The sequence below is a fragment of the Carettochelys insculpta genome, chromosome 21, assembly GCF_033958435.1.
Source record: "Carettochelys insculpta isolate YL-2023 chromosome 21, ASM3395843v1, whole genome shotgun sequence".
Lineage (NCBI taxonomy): Eukaryota > Metazoa > Chordata > Testudines > Carettochelyidae > Carettochelys > Carettochelys insculpta.
In genome coordinates this window covers 16,323,898-16,344,605 of record NC_134157.1, presented here as the reverse complement: position 1 = coordinate 16,344,605, position 20,708 = coordinate 16,323,898, and the positions used below count along the sequence as shown (strand labels likewise).

The 20,708-nt window shown below is 46.1% G+C and overlaps 1 protein-coding gene across 3 annotated transcripts in view; it reads right to left on the bottom strand.

The window, feature by feature from the left end:
• Positions 1-20,708, bottom strand: part of ADAMTSL2 (ADAMTS like 2) — a 65,489-nt gene that overhangs the window by 23,917 nt on the left and 20,864 nt on the right. For 2 of the 3 annotated variants that reach the window (XM_075015425.1, XM_075015426.1), the window contains exons 6-12: positions 20,543-20,688; positions 20,316-20,439; positions 18,847-18,927; positions 15,527-15,702; positions 12,889-13,231; positions 11,306-11,687; positions 2,425-2,528 (exon numbers count right to left, since the gene is read on the bottom strand). In XM_075015425.1, the coding sequence (XP_074871526.1) occupies positions 2,425-2,528; positions 11,306-11,687; positions 12,889-13,231; positions 15,527-15,702; positions 18,847-18,927; positions 20,316-20,439; positions 20,543-20,688 (1,356 nt within the window). The remainder of the gene's footprint in view (positions 1-2,424; positions 2,529-11,305; positions 11,688-12,888; positions 13,232-15,526; positions 15,703-18,846; positions 18,928-20,315; positions 20,440-20,542; positions 20,689-20,708) is intronic. The other variant, XM_075015427.1, reaches the window with a different exon arrangement.

Here is a 20,708-nt window from a genome sequence, read left to right as displayed (position 1 = left end):
GCCTGCAGGCTGTACCCAGTGCACTTGGTCTCATATTGATTCTTACATGATTACTAAAAAGAGGAATCTGTTCTGTGCTTAAGGCACAGAAAGCAGAATGCCATTATGCTGGGACTGTGTCCCCTGCAGCCTTGTTTGCCAGAATATATATTGTTCAGTCCTTCTGGGATGTTGCTTGGGACCCAGAGACCAGTCTGACTACAGGTGGCAAGAATTCCAGCTCGCACAGCCAGGTTTCTAAAACACAACGTTGTATGAAACTAAGAAACACCTACCGACTCCTAACACTGCCGAACTCCTCTGCAACAAGCCAACAAGAGAAGATGAGGAGTGGCTTGGAGAGGCCATTTTCCACTGGCTACAGTTTGAGTCTAGTCAAAAGCCTCTATCAGATAGGAAACAGCTGTTCACTCGTGATCACAGAGCTCTAGGACAGAACTTTGTGAGTTCTGGGATTTTGAAATGAGGACAAGCTGTCAGCGTTCCTGGTCCTTATTTCGTAGCAACACCAGCAGGACAAGCCAATGGCTCTGGCATGCTTACAAAAAGATTGGTGCATTCATTCCCTTAAAAAGTCTCCCTCCTATGATTTTTATTCCCCTCTTTCATTTCCTGTCATTCCAGAAGCCATGAATCATAGAATACTAGAACTGGAAGGGAACTCGAGAGGTCATCAAGTCCTGTCCCCTGCTCTCATGGAAGGACCAAGCACCATCTAGATCCATGGTGTGCTACAAGTACTGAAGCACTAGCCACTACAGCAAACAAGCCACGTTATTCTGAAAATATATTTATTGTTCAAGCCAACTAGTCACACTCAAAGGGCCAAATATCCACGTGTGGCTAGTGGCTAAAGTGTTGGACACCAAGATCTAGATCGGGGTCAACAACCTTTCTGAGGTGGAGTGCTGAAATTTGACCTTGTGACATCTGTATACGGTCTAAGCTCAGGTGATACTTTTTAAAGTCACTAATAGTCCTAGTTACAACAGCTTCACTGATAAATAAATAAAGATGCAGAGCTTTACTGTTAAGACGGTGGTTGGCAGCATTAGCTGGTCTTTTGTTAACCCACAGGTGGCCTGGCTTTGAGCAAGTTCCCGGCTGCATGAGGGAGGAGGGGCAAGGCTGAGCTCCCCCCTCATGTGCTGATGAAAATCAGCTCATGCGTCACTCTTGGCACCCGTGCCAGAGGTTGCTGCCCCCAGTCTAGATCATCCTTGAGAGATGTTTATCTAATACACTCTAAAGTATCTGTTTTATTTTGACTGCTGTGCTACTTGTGAAATGACACAGGTAAACCCACTATCAGATGAAACAACGCAGAAGAAATGTAGCACTTTAAAGCCTAACAAAATGATTTATTCGGTGATGAGCTTCCGTGGGACAGATGAAGTGGGTCTGTCCCACAAAAGCTCATCACCGAATAAATCATTTTGTTAGGCTTTAAAGTGTTACGTTTCTGCTGCTTTGTTTCGGTGGAGTACAGACTAACATGGGGACCTCTTTGCCACTATCAGATGATCATTCTACCTATATGCATCTTTCAAGATAAGTCATGAAGGCGTCCTGAGCCAGATTTCTTGGCAGCATGACTCCCCTCCAATCAGTGAAACATGGAGAGTGGGTAATCTGAAACCATGCCATCAGCAGGAAATGAGGGGGTGAAATGGTGGACAGAATCTGAGGTCACAGCTATCAGTAGAACGACTCCAGATTGGCACCCATGTAACTGAGATCAGACTCTGAATCAGGAAAGAGAGAAACAAAAATTCAAACAATAAAATGCTACTTTGATTCCTGCCAGAGCTGTACAGTCACGCCTTAACGTTTGAAAAAAAAAACGTTGGCTACATGAATTTCAGTCACTTCACAGGCTGGGCGACTCAAGTTCAAGCAGCCAGTCTGTTAAAACTCGGTTCAAACTCTATGATCTGGCAGAGTCCCCTAGCCCACAGTGTAGCCCTGCAGGCCTAATAAATTAAGGAGTGGAGATGGGCACTATTTTCAAAAATTCCTAAGTGACTTAGAACCCTAAGTGTCAATGGGAATTAGGCTCCTAAGTCACAGATGCACTATTCAAAATGTTGTCTGCTGGTTCCTGACAGAGGAAGTGGGTCTGCTTTACCCACTCCCTGCATTTCCACCTGTGCAAAATGAACTAAAGTTCTTTCAAATCCAAAAGGGGTTTCCCATGGACACAGGATTCCTCTGCATAGATCTGATTGCAGAATACGGGCTCTAGTGGATCAGGCCAGCTCCATATGAGATCAAATCCAAAGGCTATTCACGCAGTGGGCTTTAGATCCAGCCCCTAAACATTGCCAGGTCCTCCCCATCTCTAAGGAACAAGAAAAGCAACTCACACAGCAGGTGATTTCAGTACTTCTGCAGAGGCTGAATTTGGCTGCTTCTTATAACTACCTGTCGTGCATGTAGAGCTGCAGGGTTCGTGGGAGGAAAGTTTCCACCTGTACATGTCAGCAGCACTCACACCTTGGCCCTTTCTTAACAACTTCAATCTGTTTCTAGCAATAAGCAAAAAAAAAAAAAAATGCATTTACAAGGAGAGCCTCAACACGTCACAACAAACACTCAGACTGACTTGGTTGTGGTTTGGTTGGGTGGGGGGGTATTTTGTTTGGTTTGGGGGGGTTTGTTCAGTTTAGTTGGTTGTTTGTTTGTTTTTTTACAACATACCTGTCCTGATCCCCAAGTAGAATCCCCAGCCTGGTTAGAGACAGAGCTTCCACTGTCTAGAAATAGAGAGAATGGGATAAAAATATCCACAAGTAGAAACAGTTCAGAATTTAACAAAGTTTGCATTTTCTGCTCAAATACCTCTGACCCTGGACATCCCGTAATGAAAGGTGCAGTATCTCCTTCCTAGTGATATTGGTGTGAAATAAAAAAATGTGCCCTGCTAATTGCTGCTGTTCAGATATGGCCCCACAAACATTCCCTATGTAGACGTGAGATTTGCAAATCCCACAAGCTTACTGGTTTTGAAAACCTACGTGCTGAAGAACACTTTGCTCTGGTTGTTTTTGAAAACAAATCTTGGTTTTTAAACATCCAGGCATTCCAAGTTCACGTATGCCCCTGTGTCACTCTTCCTAGATTATTTATGTAACACTCATCTTTTAGGACACTATATTGACAAACTCAATGCCCAGAGCATAGGAATTATGAATTTACCTTGCTAGACATACAAGCATTTACAAAACCAAGAATCCCAACTTCACTGTACAGGTATATAATGTAACATGATCATGCACCAGGGATACTGCACCTTTACAACTAGAAAGGCTTAAATACTGCACTTGTAACTTTGCTTAAACCCTTGAAATTACTATAATGTTTTAAAACTATATATACAGTTATAGCCTGATGTACAGCTGTCTCGGGCCTAGCAAGACATGCAGCTCATGTGATTTCTAGGCAGCAGAAGCTCTGAAATTGCTTTATTTATGCATTCATAAGAAAAGTTCACATCCCTTCTGCCACATAAAAGCTTTAAAAGGACACTGATGAGGGTTTTTATGGTCTCCCTTTTAGACATACCCTCCTTCCATCATTAGTGATGGCCTCTTAGAAGAATTAAAAACAATCAATTTTTCCCCATTGATTTTGCCTCTGTCATTTTGGCAAACGGTCACTTCCTGTGTTTGAAATGGAGCTGAAATTAACGTAGCTATTTTTGTTTTAAAATATTCACAACCTTGGCTCACTATACATAGAGCTTTATCTCACCAAAACAGCTTTGATTGTGGACCAGCATCATCCACTGATGTCAAACAGTCCCAACAATTGTCTTCTCCACTAACTACTGCTGTCCAGCAGGCACGAAATGATGATTTTCCATAAGCCCCATAAAAATGGTGCTCAGCTTCTGTTTTTTCTATAAAAACAAGGAGTCCTGTGGCACATTAAAGACTAACAGATTTATTTGGGCATAAGCTACATGGACTGGAGACCACTCCATGCATCTGATGAAGTTGCTTTTTGCCCACAAAAGCTTATGCCCAAATGGCTATGTCTGCACTGCAAGGTTTTTCAGAAATAACTCATTTCTATGTTCTAATGTCAAAATAAGCTATTTCTGAACAGAGCGTTCATGCTGCAAGAACATTTAGAAATGGAACGTTCAGGCTAGCGAGCCCAATTTTGACATAAGAGCAATGATAGGATGCCTCCCTGGAGGCCAATCAAGTATATGACCTCTGCTGAGTCAATTTTGAAATTGAAAGACGGTGGGGGGGCTGGCAAAAGTCATTTGTTTTGGTGGAGTTATTATTTTGAGTTCAATGCCCTGTATTCCAGAATAACAAGCTTTGCAGTGTGGACACAAGCTTTTGTTTTGTTTTGCAGAAAAAGGGTGGTGCCACAGGACATCTCAAAGATTTTGCAGCTACAGACTAACAGTATTCCCCCTCTGATACTTGTTCTTTTTATGTTTTTAAAATGTGTCTGGAGAAAGATAACACTGTCAATATACTTCAGGTTATAGTCTCTTTTCAGAGCTCGTCTATACTTACTGGGAGGTCGACCTGTTCCTGAGTTCAATTCTGCACATCTGGTAAAGATGTGTGAAATGGATCTTTCTGGGGTGGGCAGTTGACCCCCTGTACTCCTCCCATAGCAAGGAGTAAGGGAGGTCAATGGGAGAAACACTTCCATTGACCTCCCTCAGTGAGGACAGACCTTACAGTCGACTGCAGATACATCGATTCTGGCTATGCAACTGCCATAGCTAGAATTGCGTACCTGCAGTTGACTGTAAGGTGTAGTGTAGACCAAGCCTCAGTCACATCAGGGTGATTCCAAAATAACTCTAATGCCTGGGGACCCCTCAGGTTTTCAGCTGTGTCACTGAATGCATTGACTTCAAAAGGGTCACTCCAGACTGCAACTGGAAAACCTGAGTGCATTTGGCAGTTGGAATATGTAGGTGTTACTCCCTTCTTTCCAATCCTCCTCCACACACATGCCCCAAATAGGTTTGTGTCACATTTGGAGATTAGCCTCCCTCAAGAGTGTCCCTTTAATGTATGTGATCTGAATTCAAAGAGCTTCTTCGGTTAGTAATGATGTTGCGAAAACAATTTGTAGATAAAGGAGACATCTCGCCATATGGTAACAGTTAGTTCTCTTCCCATTGAGACCACAGACAAAACTATGGGTTTGTTTTCTTCTAAATGCAAACAGCAGTGAGTTATTATACAACCAGGCTGGTTTTTTGTTTTTTCTTTTTAATTCTGATTCTGATTCTTATGGGTTGCTCTAAGGTCAACCATTTTCCTCCCACCCTCCGAGCTTTTGTGTCAAAGTTTCTGAAGCCAGCAAGCACAACAAAAATTAGCACCACCCCATCTCTACAATAAGCCAGGCGCACCCGTAGTGGCTTTATACAGAGCAGCTTTCCTGGGGCTATGGAAACAAACATCTCTTTCTGGCAGGAATTACCAGCCTGGAATCTGCTATTGTTTCAGCTGCTGGACTCAAGCAAGGTTCTTTGCAACAGAAGAATAATCCTAACAAGCACAAGCAACCAAGGAGGCTTCATATTCAAAGCACGTAACTCACATTTGTTGCTCTCTAGTTCAGATTTTTACACCCATGCAGTGAGGGTGAAGTAGATTAACCCCAAGAACCATCACGATTTCACAGCATTTTGTATTGGTGGACTTGACGATACAACAGTAATTCTGGGCCCCAGCGCAGAAATCAATGGGCCCCATCTCTCTCCCTCAGCTGGGGCCACAAACTCCCTCCCTCGCCCCAGCCAGAGAAGCCCTGAGCCAACCCCGCTCTGTCCCCTCCTGCTTGGAAGATCCCCAGGGTAGCTATACAACACCGCACCTCCCTTCCCCAGACCCAACCTGACTGCTGGAGAAAAGCTGTGTAACTGCCCACAAGCAGACTAGAACCTTGGCCCTCAGGCTTAGTGCAAGGAGCCTCTACACTTGGAGTTAAAAGACAGCTGGCTCTCAGTTAAGGCTCTAGAGGAGACTCACGTCTCTTCTCTATGTAAGTAGTCTAAGTGTCACTACACAGGACAGTGAACCACACCTAAGTGTGCGAATACAACTGCAGCAGTGTCTCTTTGTTCAAAGAGGCTTTTGTTATACCCCATGCAGGTTCCAGGACTCAGTAACCCCCCGCTCCCCCGGAACCTGCCTGGGACATATCAAACGCATCTCTGGCTCACAAAACACTTTCCCCAAAGCAGGCAGAGGTACTGCAGCAGCTGCTGGGGCTGGCGAATCATGTTAAATCACCGGGACTCCTGGGCAAACTGCCCCCTTGGCCCACCCTGTCAGCAAGCCCGGGTCTGATCCTGCTGCCATTGAAATCAGCGGAAAAAGGCCCATTGAGACTCAGATACCTGCGTATTTTATGGGGACAAATGAAATAATAGGGATTAGTTCCATATTTTGTTTTACCTTGTCCTCGAAAAGACAACTGGAACAGCAGGGCGAAATTCTGCTCTCAGTACCAGCTGAGTAACCCTTTCAGCTTCCACAGAGAGCAGAAGTCAAGGCGGAGAGCCACTAGCTGCCCCTGGGACAATCCATGTTAGGTTTGCCGGTAACCTGTGTTTTCACTTTCAGGCTTCACCAGACCAGGCATTTGTAACTGGTGAAGGCCAACACTGGAGGGAGTGTGGGTTTCTGTGGACTAGCTGACACCCATAAAACTAGTTGTCTGGTCTATAGGTGGCCTGTTTCAAGTTCTAAAAATACACTTAACATTTTCCTCTGAGTGAAGATGTGGCCATAGTGTCCCCTCTGCTTTACTCTACCGGGAGAATGGTTCCCAGCCCACAAGGAATGGGCTGAGATTTCCATGCCCTAAGCCCGCAGATGAACCAAGATCTCAGGACAAACACAGAAGGTGGGAGAAGACCTGTAAGGAACTTGAGATCTGCCCACTTTTTCTTCTACTTCTTCCTCCCCTTCCGTACTCCCCTGTTCTAGTTGCACCGTTCCTAAGCAAGCCATGGCATCATGCAATCCAGGGAACAAAACTCCCCTAAGGAGTTGTCAATACTGGATTAACTCACTAGACACCGACCTGGATCTGAAGCGGACCGACTGCAGAAAGCCACAACTGCCTGTTTCCTCTCGTCACTGCCCTCTACCATGGAGCGGTTTCCAACTGCCAGTGACCTCACAGCATAGCTGTTCTCCATCCGCTGTAGAATTGGGGCCCATCCTTCTGCTCCAGTCTGTTCCAAGTGATGCAAAGCTCCAGCGGTTTTACAACCACACACTTCCCATTTGCTTTCTGCCAGCTTTCCTCGCCTCTCCAGACACCGTCCCCATCCATCACTCTCTTTATCTTCGCAATCCACCATCCTCCGGGCTGTGGACGTATGCCGTACATGACGTGCTGAGAGGCACTGGAGCATGGCCTGGCCTTTTCTGGCAGAGCTAGCTCACTCGCTCACTCTCACACAGACGCCCCCCCACACACACACACACAGGCGCTATATTTGGAAGTATCAGTTGCCAATGACGTCATAAGGACCCTTTGAACCACCACACTGGAGAACGATGGTTCAGTGAAGTGTGGAAAGAAAACAATGTAAATTAAACCCACACAGTTTTGCACTGCCTGCTTTCTAATGAGACTGCGTCGGGCCAGAGCCTCAGCTGGGCTGATTCAGCTCCACATTGCCAAAGCAGGGTAAAGCTCCCTACCCCGGCTTAGCTGGCCCTTTTCAGCATGCTTAATCCAACCCCTCCACACCGGGCTGCCAACAGGCAGGGTGCTGGTGGTGAACATTCCCTCTCAGCTGACTATAGGAGACCACTGGTAACTGGCACAGTTTAGAGCCAGTGCAGAGCCAGGCAATGACTAGAGAGGCAGGTGCAAAATACATCTTTCTATCTCCCCCTAACTCCCAGAATGCACCACTCCCTCCTTAGCCACCACGCAGAACTGGGGCCTTTCCAGACTCAGGTAAAAATCACTCCTTTTGAGAAACTAATCACTCATTTAAACCCTATGTTATTATTTTGATCTGAAAAAAAAATAGCATTTTGCTTCCGTTGGGCGGGAAAGGGAACATTTTATGAATGTGGCTTCCAAGAAAACTGCTGTGGGGCACCCGATTCCTCTGGATTAACCCTTCCTAACACTGTCTTTGAGCAGGGGCTGGGGGAGGGCAGAACAGATGGTGCAGTCTAGGAAGTTCCTCGTCACCGCGTAACACTGGGAGCGCTCACAGCTGGTAGGCAGAATTCTCTCTTTTAGGTACTGATCTAGCCCCCATTACTAGATGACACCAATGTCTTGCACTCTTTAATACATTTAACATTCACAGTGCCTCTGTGAGACAAAACAAACCAGCAGTCATGCAGCACTTTAAAGACTAACAAAATAATTTATTTGGTGATGAGCTTTCGTGGCGCAAACCTGCTTCTTCAGATCTGGAGATATCTCTGCCCCACGAAAGTTCATCACCTAATAAATTATTTTGTTAGTCTTTAAAATGCTGCATGACTGCTGGTTTGTTTTGTCAGGGCACAAACTAACACAGCTCCTTCTCTGTTACTATTCAGCATGTGAGACAAGGCAGTGCTTTCATCCCCATTTCACAAATGGGGAACAGAGGCACAGGGAAACTGGCCCATGGTCACACAAGCAGTTGGCAATAGATGAGGGAATGGAAGCTGATCTCTCAGGTTCCAAGCATGCACCCTGATCACTGGGCCATCCTCTCTTTCCAAACCTTTCAGCTTTAAATTATGGGGCATTGCCTCTAAGTGACTGTAGCCAACCAGGCTCGGGTTCCCCAGAGATGAGGCTGCACCCAGAAGGAGAGTGCTATATTTGGTTTATTGAAAGCGCGTGACACCCGCGACGGGAGCCCCGGAGACGCCGCAGTCACCCATGGGGGGAAACCCGACGCGCCGGAGCTTCGCTCGGGGAGAGGCTCTGTAACAGGCCTCCTAACACTAGCTGATAAAGCTGAGCTCATTAACATAAGATTGCCTAAAATTGCCTATGCATTTCTTATCACTATCTCTTGTGGCCTACTGCCAGCGTAGCCTTGAAATCTTGGCAAGCGCGGCTTATTCTGCAGCTGTTCCCATGGCAGTTTGCAGCTTTCACCTTGCACAGACTGGTCTGTTTAGATTCTCCTGAGGATTCACAGAGGGGTCGATCTGCTCTCATGAGACCGTTACAAACTCTTCTCGCACCCTACAGTGACACTAGCAGAAGTCCTTGCAAAGCCATTTCGACACCAAGTAGTGATAACCTTAACAGCTGGTATCTCTCAGCTCTTAAAAAAGCTCTTATCAGGGAGCTTGGCTGGCTTGTTTGTTTGTTTTAATGGTTATGTCTTGGGCCAAAATACACTGAAATAAAATAACAGTGACCCAGAGCACTACTCTTATGCCTAGAATCCACAGGCCTACAGGCACTTCAAAAGGCCCACTAGCTCCAGTTTACAGGTGGGGACACTGAGGCAGAGAGAGACAAAGCAGCTTGCCCAAAGTCATACAGTAAATCCATGGCCGAAACAAGAACAGACGCCCAGGCTGACTCTACCTGGCATCTCCGAAGGGTACCATTTAGAAGTAGGGCAGGCAGAGGTCACTGGAATCCACTGCTTGCCCTTGGGATGCAGGACTGCTCCTGCAGCCAAAAGAGCCTTTGAGATAAATCTGAACACTCCTAGAGGTGCTCTGATTTATGAGGCTGCCTAACAGCTGCTTGGCAGTCCAGAATCCTCCTAGATGCATGTGTTAGACATACACTCTCCCGTTCCCAAGAATCCCCTTGTGTCCTTCACCCTGCCCCAGCAGTCACTGCACCAGTGGTGATGGTGAGGAAGTGCAGGACTTCTTGGGAGTGCCTTGCAGTGCCCCTGTGCTCCAGAAATACACCCCCTGCTTCAGAGCTCAAGCCCCAATGCACCCCCAGAGCAGGGGAGGGCCCCTGCCACCAGGTCTCCCAGCACACAGAATAAGTGTAAATAAGGCCAGTGCCAATTTTGTTCTGGAGAGCTCTACAGTAAATTGTACTCTACCTCTGTACTGTTAGCTCCAAAGACAATTATTTGGTAGGGGATAAAATGGCAGAAGAGCCATAATTTACTCCTTATAGGGAATTCCTTTGCTAGTAAACTACATAACAAGGGGAACTACATGTCCCTAAGTCCCCTTAATCCATGCCATACCTGCCTGTACATATAATTGTTAAATACACTCTATGCCTTCTTTATATACATTTCACAATAGAGTCAATAGAAAACACCCTCTACCTCACCTAGCTCACAATAAGCAGCTGGTAGGGAGCTTTTTGTGTTCTTAATAAACATCAGTTAACAACACTGCTTCTTCAAGCAATTAAATTAAATGAAAGAAACAAACCAGCCTATTTTTGTAGGACCTGCACAAAAGCTCTACTCATTCCCCCTCTGGCTAGGGAGTAACAGTTAACTAACACAGGTTACTCCCAGAAGCTACTGTGCCCACATTCCTCCGACCTCAATAACCATCCAGTTGAGTGACCATCAAGCACAAGGAAGTATGCAAAGAGGAGCGGTACCGACTTCTGCTGCATTAGAAATGTCAGGGAAGGGAAGAAGGGGAAAATTAAGGGTTGGTCAAATAGGAGAATAACAAATTAGTAGAAAAAGAGGTTTTATGATGTTCCCTCCCCTAACGAAATGTCACAACTGACTGAAAGCAATAAGCATGATGATTACCACGCCCGGCAACAGGGACGGAAGGGGGAAGTTGCCCCACGGCCTGGCATTTCAAAGGGTCCTGAAGCTCCGCCTGCCACCACTGTTACTTTGCCAGCAGTGGTGGCCAGCGCTCTGGGCCCCTTTCAAGCGTCAGCAGCGTTGCTCCAGCACTCCATGCAGTGGTGAGGTGCAGTGCTGTTAACTGCCTAGGCCCCACCCCTTCTGCTCTTGACCCCACCCTTTCTGCCCTTGGCCCCGCCTCTTCCAGGGTGTGGTGCTGGGCCCACATGCACCTTGCAGGGCCAACAGTGGCTGTCAGCCCCCCGACCATAACTATAAAAAAAGCACCGGCCATTGGCCCTTTAATGAAGACAGTGAACTTTCATCTTCTTAAGGAATCCATTTTTTTCCCTTTACCCGCAGCACTTTTCAACTTTCCTCGCAAAATTAACCTCTAGGAGAAACTTCTGATGATGTTTTCACCCCACTTACCTCAGGGATCAAAACATGCAAGTGGGACAGCCCTGAGCGCAATGCAAATAAGAGCACAGCACAGGGACAAATGGGATCGAGGATCATTAAAAACATCTCCCCTACCTGGCTTTGTGGGTTCTGTTTGCTTGGGGGCTGGTCAGGGTAATGGTAGCGTTGGGAAACGGCGTCTCTGCTGAGGCGTTAATTATTTTGTCGTTGCTCAGTGCCATGTAGGTCCCATTGATGCTGTACATCACCGCCCCTTCGTTGTCTTCATAGTCGACGTACAGGCTGTCGATGTGTGACCCCACCGAGTTGACGGGGTCTCCTTGGGCGAAGATGCTGTTCATGGTCATGTTCACAGCCAATTCATTGGAGTCCGAGGATTTGTCCAGAAGCTTGTCGGTGATGGCGTTTTCTGACAGGAACTCCTTGGAGGCGAATCTTGAGTCAAAGTCTCGGTCGTTCCTGTCTGTCAGGTAAGCAGACCTGGTTCCGTTTGAATCTGGATTGGAGTAAACGGAGGGGAAAGTGACCACAAAGTAAACTTAACACAGGTGATGGGAGAAGCAGAAAGTGCAGGAGAGGGGTCGGAGTGGCTGGGTCAAGGAATGATGGCGGTGGTGGGTGAGATCCGTGGCCATTGTTCGCAGGCGACGTGTGAGACCCACAACTTATGCACACTGGAGGACTGAGAGTTTCTAGTGGCCAGACATGAGGAGCTTCTCCAGTCATATGGGTCACAGGAGCAAGCTCCTCGTAAAGGTAAATTGTAACTTTGCTCCACTCCCCACCATGGCAGACATTCCGTCCAGCGTGGAGAACATAGAATTCGACTCAGCTCCCTGGCGGGACCACACCCAGGGTGGGAGCTGAGTTGGGTGAGGGACTGAGGTAGTGGGAGTGCCGGGAGGTGGTGCTGATGGGGGTGGAGTGGGTGCTGGGGAGTTAGGGTGCCCCAAGGCGTGTTGTTGGGTTGGGTGGGATCAGGTTGGGTGGCTGTAGGAGGTGCTGAGCAGAGCTGGGTTGGGTGGGAATGCTAGGTGGGAGTAGGTGCTGGGTGGAGGCAGGTTGGATGGGGTGTGATGAATAGGGGATGAGTTGTGTGGATGTAGGTAGGTGAAGAGGGTGCAGGAGTGAGATGGGGGATGCAGGGGTTGCTAGGTTAGCTTACATGGGTGCAAGAGATGATGTGAGTGGTTGTAGGTGGTGTAGGTAGGTAGGAGGTGCTGAGAGGGACACAAGAGGTGCTAGTTAGGTGGAAGTAGGAGGATGTTGGAGGGGTTGGGGAGAGCTGGATGGATGTAGGGTGCACAGGTCTTGAGTTGGGTGAATGTAGAGTGTGCAGGGGTTGCTGAGTGGAGGTAGGGTGTACAGGAGGTGCTAGGTGTGAGCTGGGCAGGAGGTGAAGGGTGCTGGAGCATGTTGAGGGAGAACCCTGGTGCAGCTGCCTCTGAGCACTGGGAAGCTGGAGAGAGGCAGATTGCAGACACCACCCTGACCCCCTGCGGCAGAGAAGGGAACTGCCAGCCATCCCTCCAGCCCAGCCAAGCCAGAAATCAGGCCCCTCCAGGCAAAGCGAATGGATAAGCAGAGACATTTCTACAAGCTCTCTGAGGATGCCAAAAAAATTAATCCAGGCAGCAGAATTTGTCTCATTAAAAACTCTGAAATGGAGCTGGGCCAGGTCCAGGTCTCCACCTCACCTTTGGGTTGTTTGCCCTTCAGTTTTGGTTCACAGTCAACAGCTTCTGATCTTTCATAAACTTCATTGGTTTCCTGACCTTTGCTCAAGTTCAGATCTTCCGCGGTGTCCTGCCTTCCAAACACCTGGTTCTCCAAATCTATCCTTTCCCTGGAGAGGTCCCCAAAATAGCTTGTGTTGCGCTGGCTAAACCCCAAAGGCACTTCTCCAGCAAACTCTCTGCTTTCCTCACTCTCTGATTCAGAAAAGGGGTAGTAGATAGGCTGACTTATTTTTGAATGTGGCATCCTCAGAAGAGTGTATTCAAATGTTATGGATGGATTCTTGCCATTTTGGTTCCATACCTAAGTGAAACAAATGAAATGACTTAACTGAGATGTAATGCACATTTGGCGTAGAATTCAATATTGTTGCTTACTGTCTGGAAATGGCTGCTGCTTAGTGTCTGTTTATCCATTTTTAATGGGCCTGATGCTGTATCATTAGAGAACCGAGTCATGTTGTAAGTTTCAGAGACAGAGGTATGTTAGTCTGTTTCAGCAAAAGCAATGAGCAGTCTTACAGCACTTTAAAGACTAACAATTGTAATTAGGCATAAGCTTTCGTCAGCTGGAACCCACTTCAGCAGTTCATATCGTATATCTATTGTAATTGGCACTGCAGCAATTTATTTGGCAGTGTTCCCGAGGGAATATAGCACCAGACTGGGAAATCTAGGTGCTAATTCTACCTCTGCCTCTGCCACTGACTGACACTAAGGACTTGGGATGATTTAGATGGGGTGATCCTGCTTTAGACAGGGGGCTGGACTAGATGACCTCCTGAGATCCCACCCAGCCCTAGGATTCTATGATTTGGACAAGTCACTTCTCTCACTTATTCACCCAGGCTGTCAAATGAAGGTAATGAACTTTACAATTGTTTTTTTTCTCAAGTGCCTGGAGCTCTTCACATGAAAAGTGTGGGGAAAGACATTTGCAATAATCAATGACACTGGAAGAACCATCAGCTGCCAACAGACAACTGGTCAACAGAAAACAAAGCTTAGTTTGCCCAGTGAATTATCTGAGATGAACTAGTTATTCAGCACTTCTAATCAGTGCAATGCCCACTGAGGAGGAATTCAACCCCATGCAGAAGGATGGCAGAAGGGCATTGCACCATATAAAGCCCCATTTAAACCTTGAAAAACAAACAAGTCCTGTGGGGGTTCCAGAGGAGAGTCCAAATTTACAGGCTTATGAAAAGGAGGGAGTCCCAGTCAAAAGGAGGACCAGAGATGACAATTTAAACCTTGAGCGTCTGAATAAACAGCTGTACGGGCTTTGATATCCATTATGGCTACTATCGTCATCCCTTCTGGACAAAAACAGAAGACAAGAAATATCAGGTAGCGTTGTGCTGCAGAAAACTCCAGGCATCAGCCATCCCATCACTATTTGCTGATCGTTACCCTGAAACATAGAGGGGGTTCCAGCATCTTCATAGCAAGCTATGTATAGGGAACCTAGGACAGAATTTGGCTCTGAGAGTGAAATTCACCCTGCAAAGAGGTCCATGCACTGTTTAAGGGATCTGAGGCCTGCGTACAGGCTCTGCACAGTGAGGAATTTCTTCCCTTTCCCTGCAGTGGAACTGATAATAGCAGTAAGACTGTGGTTTAAGATTTGGACAGTTTTTTGTTTGATGGCCCCATTGTCTTGCCCTTTTAGGTTGATGAGATATTATCGCCAAGTAGAACAGTCAAAACCCCCATGCCCAGGCTTGTCACCTAGCCAAAAGAGTTCATTTCATAAACCAGCATTCATTCTTTAAAGCCAGTTCTGCTTCTGGAAGTCTCCCAGGTCCTCTCTGAACTTGAGAGGCAAGTGAAACAGTAAATTAGCCAACAACTTGGAGCCATGCTCAGCCCCAAGACGCAATATTCATCCTCTCTCCCCATGTGGAATAAGTTTATTGAATGGAGCATTCATTCACGGGAATGAGAGACTTCATAAATTCCTAAGGGGGTTGCCCAAGGTTGTCATCTAATGTATGTAACTCTCATCTGTCCTGAGCTCTCCCCTTCCAGGGCCTGCTCTGCCCACATTTAGGGCTGCAATGTAAGGAGCAAGTTGCAGGGTGCTTGCACCTCTGCTCTCTGCAGCCTTACCAATCGGATACAGGGGGAATCTGGCCCCTGTTGCTTCTAACCTGCCTCTCTTCTCCCTGCTTGCCTTGTTCAGTCTCCTCCCTTGGCTGCATTTTTGCCACAGCTAGAAAACAGTGGGGAAACGTCTGCATTAGCAGCAAAGAAGCCACTCTGCAGACCGGGGCAAAGGAATCCTTCCTCCCAAGCCCTGCAGACAGTGTTCAAATTCTTGGGAAAACGAGGAGGGCCTTGTTTGCCATGCGGCTTGCATTAATTTCATCATTTGTAGAACGTACTGGCACCATCAGAAGTTGAGTAGCCCGTAAAAGTAGGGAGGTGGCCACCTGCAAAGATCCCCAGCTGGTACGCAGGCTGCAAAGAGACGATTTAACCATCAGTAATGAACATGGTTCAGAAACAACCGGAGGAAAACAAACGTGTAGGCTCCACCATAATTGTTCTCTTCCTATCATTTCTATCCCAACAAATATAGAAAGCCAGAGCACACCATTATATTCAAGCCTTGATTTGTTGGTCCCTGTGCGACGATATATTCTATGCCAGTCTCATAAACATCCATAGGCCTCCTGTACTTGAACACTGTGCCGGCAATGTTGAAGTTCTTTGGGCTGTCGACTTTGTAATTCCCATTGAAAAAATAATATCCAGACTCATCTGCAACAGCTGAAAAAGAGAGCGCAGGAAATCAGCTTCATCTAAGGCCAATGAAATAGGTAATCACAGCAAGGATGGGTTGGCAGAGATCTCAATAAGTCATCTAATCCAACTGCCTGTGCTGAGACAGGACCAAATCTACCTAGACAATACCTGACAGGTGTTTGTCCTACCTGCTCTTAAAAACCTCCCAGAGACAGCAGAATTCCACAACCACCCTGGTAACTGATTTTCAATACTTAACTATCATTAGAGTTAGAAAGCTCTTCGTAATATCTAACCTAAATCTCCCTTGCTTCAGAATACACTGATTATGTCTTAATCATTGCTGTTTGCTTCTCATAACAATGTTGAATATCTTTATTTCCGGGATGCTGATAACAGCTGGCATTTACTTACGTTATTACATTTGCTATATAAGAATGTCCTAAAGCTGTATTCATATAATAAGAAACATTGATTTTCTTATAATAATAATAAATAATAAAAATAATAATAATAGTTATCTCATATTGAGTGCTTTTGAGGAACAGATCTCTAAAGGTATGTCTACACAGCAAAATTATTTTGAAATAATGGCCTCTATTTTGAAATAACTTTGCTAGTGTCTGTAGAATGCAACTGCTTTTTCAAAATAATTCTGAAATGGCAGATTCCTTATTTCAGAATAGATAAGCCTCATTGTATGCGGAATAGCATCTGTTTTGAAGTAGGGACTGTGTAGACAGGGAATAGAGCCTATTTTGAAATAAGCCATCGTGCATTCAATGGCTCTATTTTGAAATAGTCTCTATTGTGTGCAGACATGCTATTTCAGAATAAGGTATAACAACTCCGGAATAAGCTGTTCTGGAATAACTTTGCTGTGTAGACATACCCTAAGTGCTTTACAAAGGCCAGTGTCATTAACACCATTAAGTGTGCTGCTATTGTTACTTTATTTCGACAGCAGTATTTTAGGCACATGTGTATGAGACTAAAGAAGCAGGGACTGTCATTTACTACAACTGTCTCTACACTAGAAGCATCTGTCTACAGAAGTTACTGCCGGAAGAGATGTTTTGACAACTTCTGTCAACAGATCATGTCTACACACCAAATCTTTTGATCTGCTCTGCCAACCAAAGGACCACCAGAGAGTCTACATGACTTTTTTGTCAACAGTTTCTGTCAACAAAATGCATTGTGTGTGTAGATGCTCCAAGAGTTTTGTTGACAAAACCCCAGTTTTGCCTACAACGCTCTCTAGTGTAGACATGCCCTTGGTGTTTGTACGGGGCTTCAAACAATGGGGCCCAGCCTGGATGTGGCTCTTTGGCACTACTACAATACACATGTTAAAATAATAAAGGTCTCACATGAGATAGACCAGCAGTGAGCAACCTGTGGCCCGCAGGGGTGCCACCTGCAGAGCATGTATCCCCCAACTGCCTCCATCCCCCATGCACCTTTCACGTACTAGGGCAGTGAAGCCCCACACTTCCAACTCCTCACCCTCCCCTTTCGCCCTCTGGAGCACCACAAACCCCCTGATTCATGCTCCATCCCCATTCCTCTGCCTCCCTCCCAGAGCTGGAAGGCTGTCGGCTGTCCATGGCTCTTCAGGCTCTGGGAAAGAGGTGGAGGAGCTGGGATGGAGCACAAATCAGCAATTCCTAGTGGTCCAAAAGTGTTGCGAGGGAGGGGAAGTGCAGGACTCCAGTTCCCCAGTGCACAAGAGGCGTGTGGTGGGGCGGGGCAGACAGGGACTGGCAGGCTGCAGGTGGAACCCCCGTGGGCTGCAGACTGCTCACTGAGATGAAAGGGCCACTCATGTGGCCCACTCACTTTTCTTGGTGGCCCACCGCTGCTGTAGACAAAGCAGCTGGGTTTCATGACTGCACCCAGAGTCCCATTTTTTAATAAAATGAAAGAGATTATCTTTCTCTCAGCACATGGAAATCTCGCTACCTGAGCCCCATTCAACTCACCACAGAGCTTGAAGGATGCATCAGAATTTGACACTCACTGAAGCATCTGTGTGAGTCATTTGAGCAGACCAAATGTGCCCACACCGGCCAAATCCTGCATCCTAATAACTAACCTACAGCTCCCTGAAGAACAGGTGAGGCCCTGGGAGAACACAGTCACAAGGCCTCCCACCCAAATATTAAAATATGAATGTAACGTCATTATTGATACTTTAAAGTCTATTCATGCTTATTATTACTCATGATGCAAAACAAAATCACACAAATTAATTTTAAAATGAGAATGACACAACACATTTTTGGTTCCATTAAAGCAAATTGTTGAAACAAAATGGAGTTAGGGACCTTGGGGCCTACCAAATGGTTGGGGTGGGGGAGAGCAGGGACTGGGGCAACTGTCCCTTTTGCCCTTATGTTAATCTGCCACTGCCTGCATCTGAAACCTTGCATTCAGTCATGGGCATCAGCAATGTTCCACCAAGACGTCAACAAGGTAATTATCTAAGGCTTGGTCCACACTAGAAAGGTAAGTCGATTGCAGATATACAAGCCTAGCTACAGCTATTGTGTAGCTAGAATCCACTTATCTGCAATCGACCAACCTGGCCATCTACACAGAGGGAGGTCAACAGGAGACCTCCCTTACGCCTCATGATAGGGCAGAGTACAGCGGGCAACTGCCGACCCCAGACAGCTCGATTTCACACGTCTGTACCAGGCATGTGAAATTGAACTCCAGAAGATCGACCCTGTGTAAACATATCCTTAACCATACTCTCTTTTTCCTGAATGCTTGCCATAGCCAATGCACTTTCTCTGAAACACAGAAGTTCCACGGGACAGAGAGAAATGAAAGTGCATGGCAATTATTTGAGATCAAGGATGTACGTGGATCTGTTACAATTCTCTGCAACAAGAGTCGTATACGTTGTTCAACAGTTCAGAGTTAAAGCAACTAAAAGGTTGTACTGCCTGCATCAGATTCTCAGCAGGTGTAAATCAGTGTAGCACCACTGAATTCAACAGTGTTATGACAAGTTACACCAGTTGAGGATTTGGCTTATGTTGGCAAATGTATTCTCAGCAAATGCTTTTCCTTGCAAAGAAAAAATGAATACATACTAACACCCCACACATGCTTACACAAACACTTTTTAGCTGACTACAAAAAGGTCATACACACCCAAAACATCTGCTGATTTTTTCCGTTCTACTATCTGGATATCTCTGGCTCCAGCAGGAATGTGTGTTACCAAAGAATAGCCTACGGAAAACTATATATTAATGAAAGGAAAACCTTATAACCAATAATATGAACAAAGATGAGTTCAAGAATCAAGCTTGGCCACTTTCGAGGTTTTCTGAGCATTTGATCCTTCTCAGTTACATTTCTGTAAAATGACAGATGTCAGTAACCATCATATTACTCATAATGGCCAACCATATAAGGTAGTTCTCCTGCTTCTTCTTCCAGGGGTGAAAACCTCCATACCAGTAACCTGACATTACTTTATCCACTTCAACAGATTGACCTCAATTTGCACCAGCTGAGTGTCTGGCCTGTAATCTCTGAATAAGAATTTGTCTATGCTGCAATCAGAGGTATGACTGCAGCACTTGTACACCGATGCACTAACTTTCATCTAGTTAGCTCCTGAATACCAGCAGCTACGAAGACATGGCAGCTCTGGAATGCTGGGCATATAGTCAAGTGACTAGCCGATGCTACTGCAGCTTCACTGCTATTGCTATTCAAGGTGACTACATCACAGCTAGGTGCTGCACTCACACCTGGCTGCAGTGCAGACAGACCCAAAGCCACATTTTACTGGGCCTTCACACACTGAGACTGAGCTCAAAAACCTATTGGTAAACCAGAATCTGTCTGCCTTATAACGCAGCTCCATTGTGTTGTTTACACTAAGAAAAGTATTTCTGAATCCACAGTGTGTCTTACTGTTCATCTCATTTCTATTTCTTGTGCAATTAAATCAGAATAATGTTATGACCAATAATAAGACTTACAGTGGTACCTGCTAAGAAAAAGAAAATCAAGTCACATTCAGCAGCAGGTAAAATGATTCTCATGCTGGTCAGGAAGAAATTATTCCTCCATATAGATCTGGGCACACTTGTCTATGAATATGATGAGGGAGGGGAGTTATAATTTATCTAGAAGCATCTCTAGGGTAGGGCAGCAGTCACCTGCCATAAATTTTGGTTTGTATCATCCTGGCAGACTTTTCATAAATCTGTATCTGCCACCCTCCACCACTGACTTCCCAAGCCATAATACACTCAAGTGTAATGTCCCCATGATGACACATCTTCACCACCTGCAAGAATTCTTCTGAAAAGACATCCCTGCTCAGAGGGACCAACAGCCTTGCCAGGCCCCCAGCAAGGTGCAGGGGCTGTTCCACACCCAGGAAGGGGTGGAGCCTCAGAAGGAAGGGACGGGGCTAGGGACAGCCACTACTCAGCACTGCCAGGACCAGGGTGCCCATTTCCCTCCACTCTCAGTGCTGTCTGATGTGCACAACACTAGGCTCCACAAGCAGATTAAAGGGCCTGGGGCTCCAGGCAAAAAATGACTGTAATTTTAAGTAGACACAAGCTAAAAATACAGGAAAGGGTCATGTAAAGTCTTACCAAGATGGGAATTTCCTTTTCTGTAGCTCCCAGATACATGAGTGCAGCTACTTCCATCCCCTTGGCAAACTCCACATTTATCCAACATGTGGGTGGAAAACAGAATCCCATCACAGCCAATGGGCTAGAAAAGAGGGCAAATAGAATATTGAGGGCCAGGCAAATATTGCACCCGTTGTAATTTTCTGAATGCTGCTGACAATATTTTTGCTATAATGTTTAACAACCTCACATTTTCCAGACACGCAAACCCCTCGGAAATCAGTGTATTTGCAGGATGTTCCATCCCGAGCCTGAACCATTAACTGTCTCTGCCCGTCCACGGTGGTGCAATGCAGGTCACAGGGCTTGCTAGAAATGTGAACATAGTCATCTAAGGGGAAAGGACAGAAG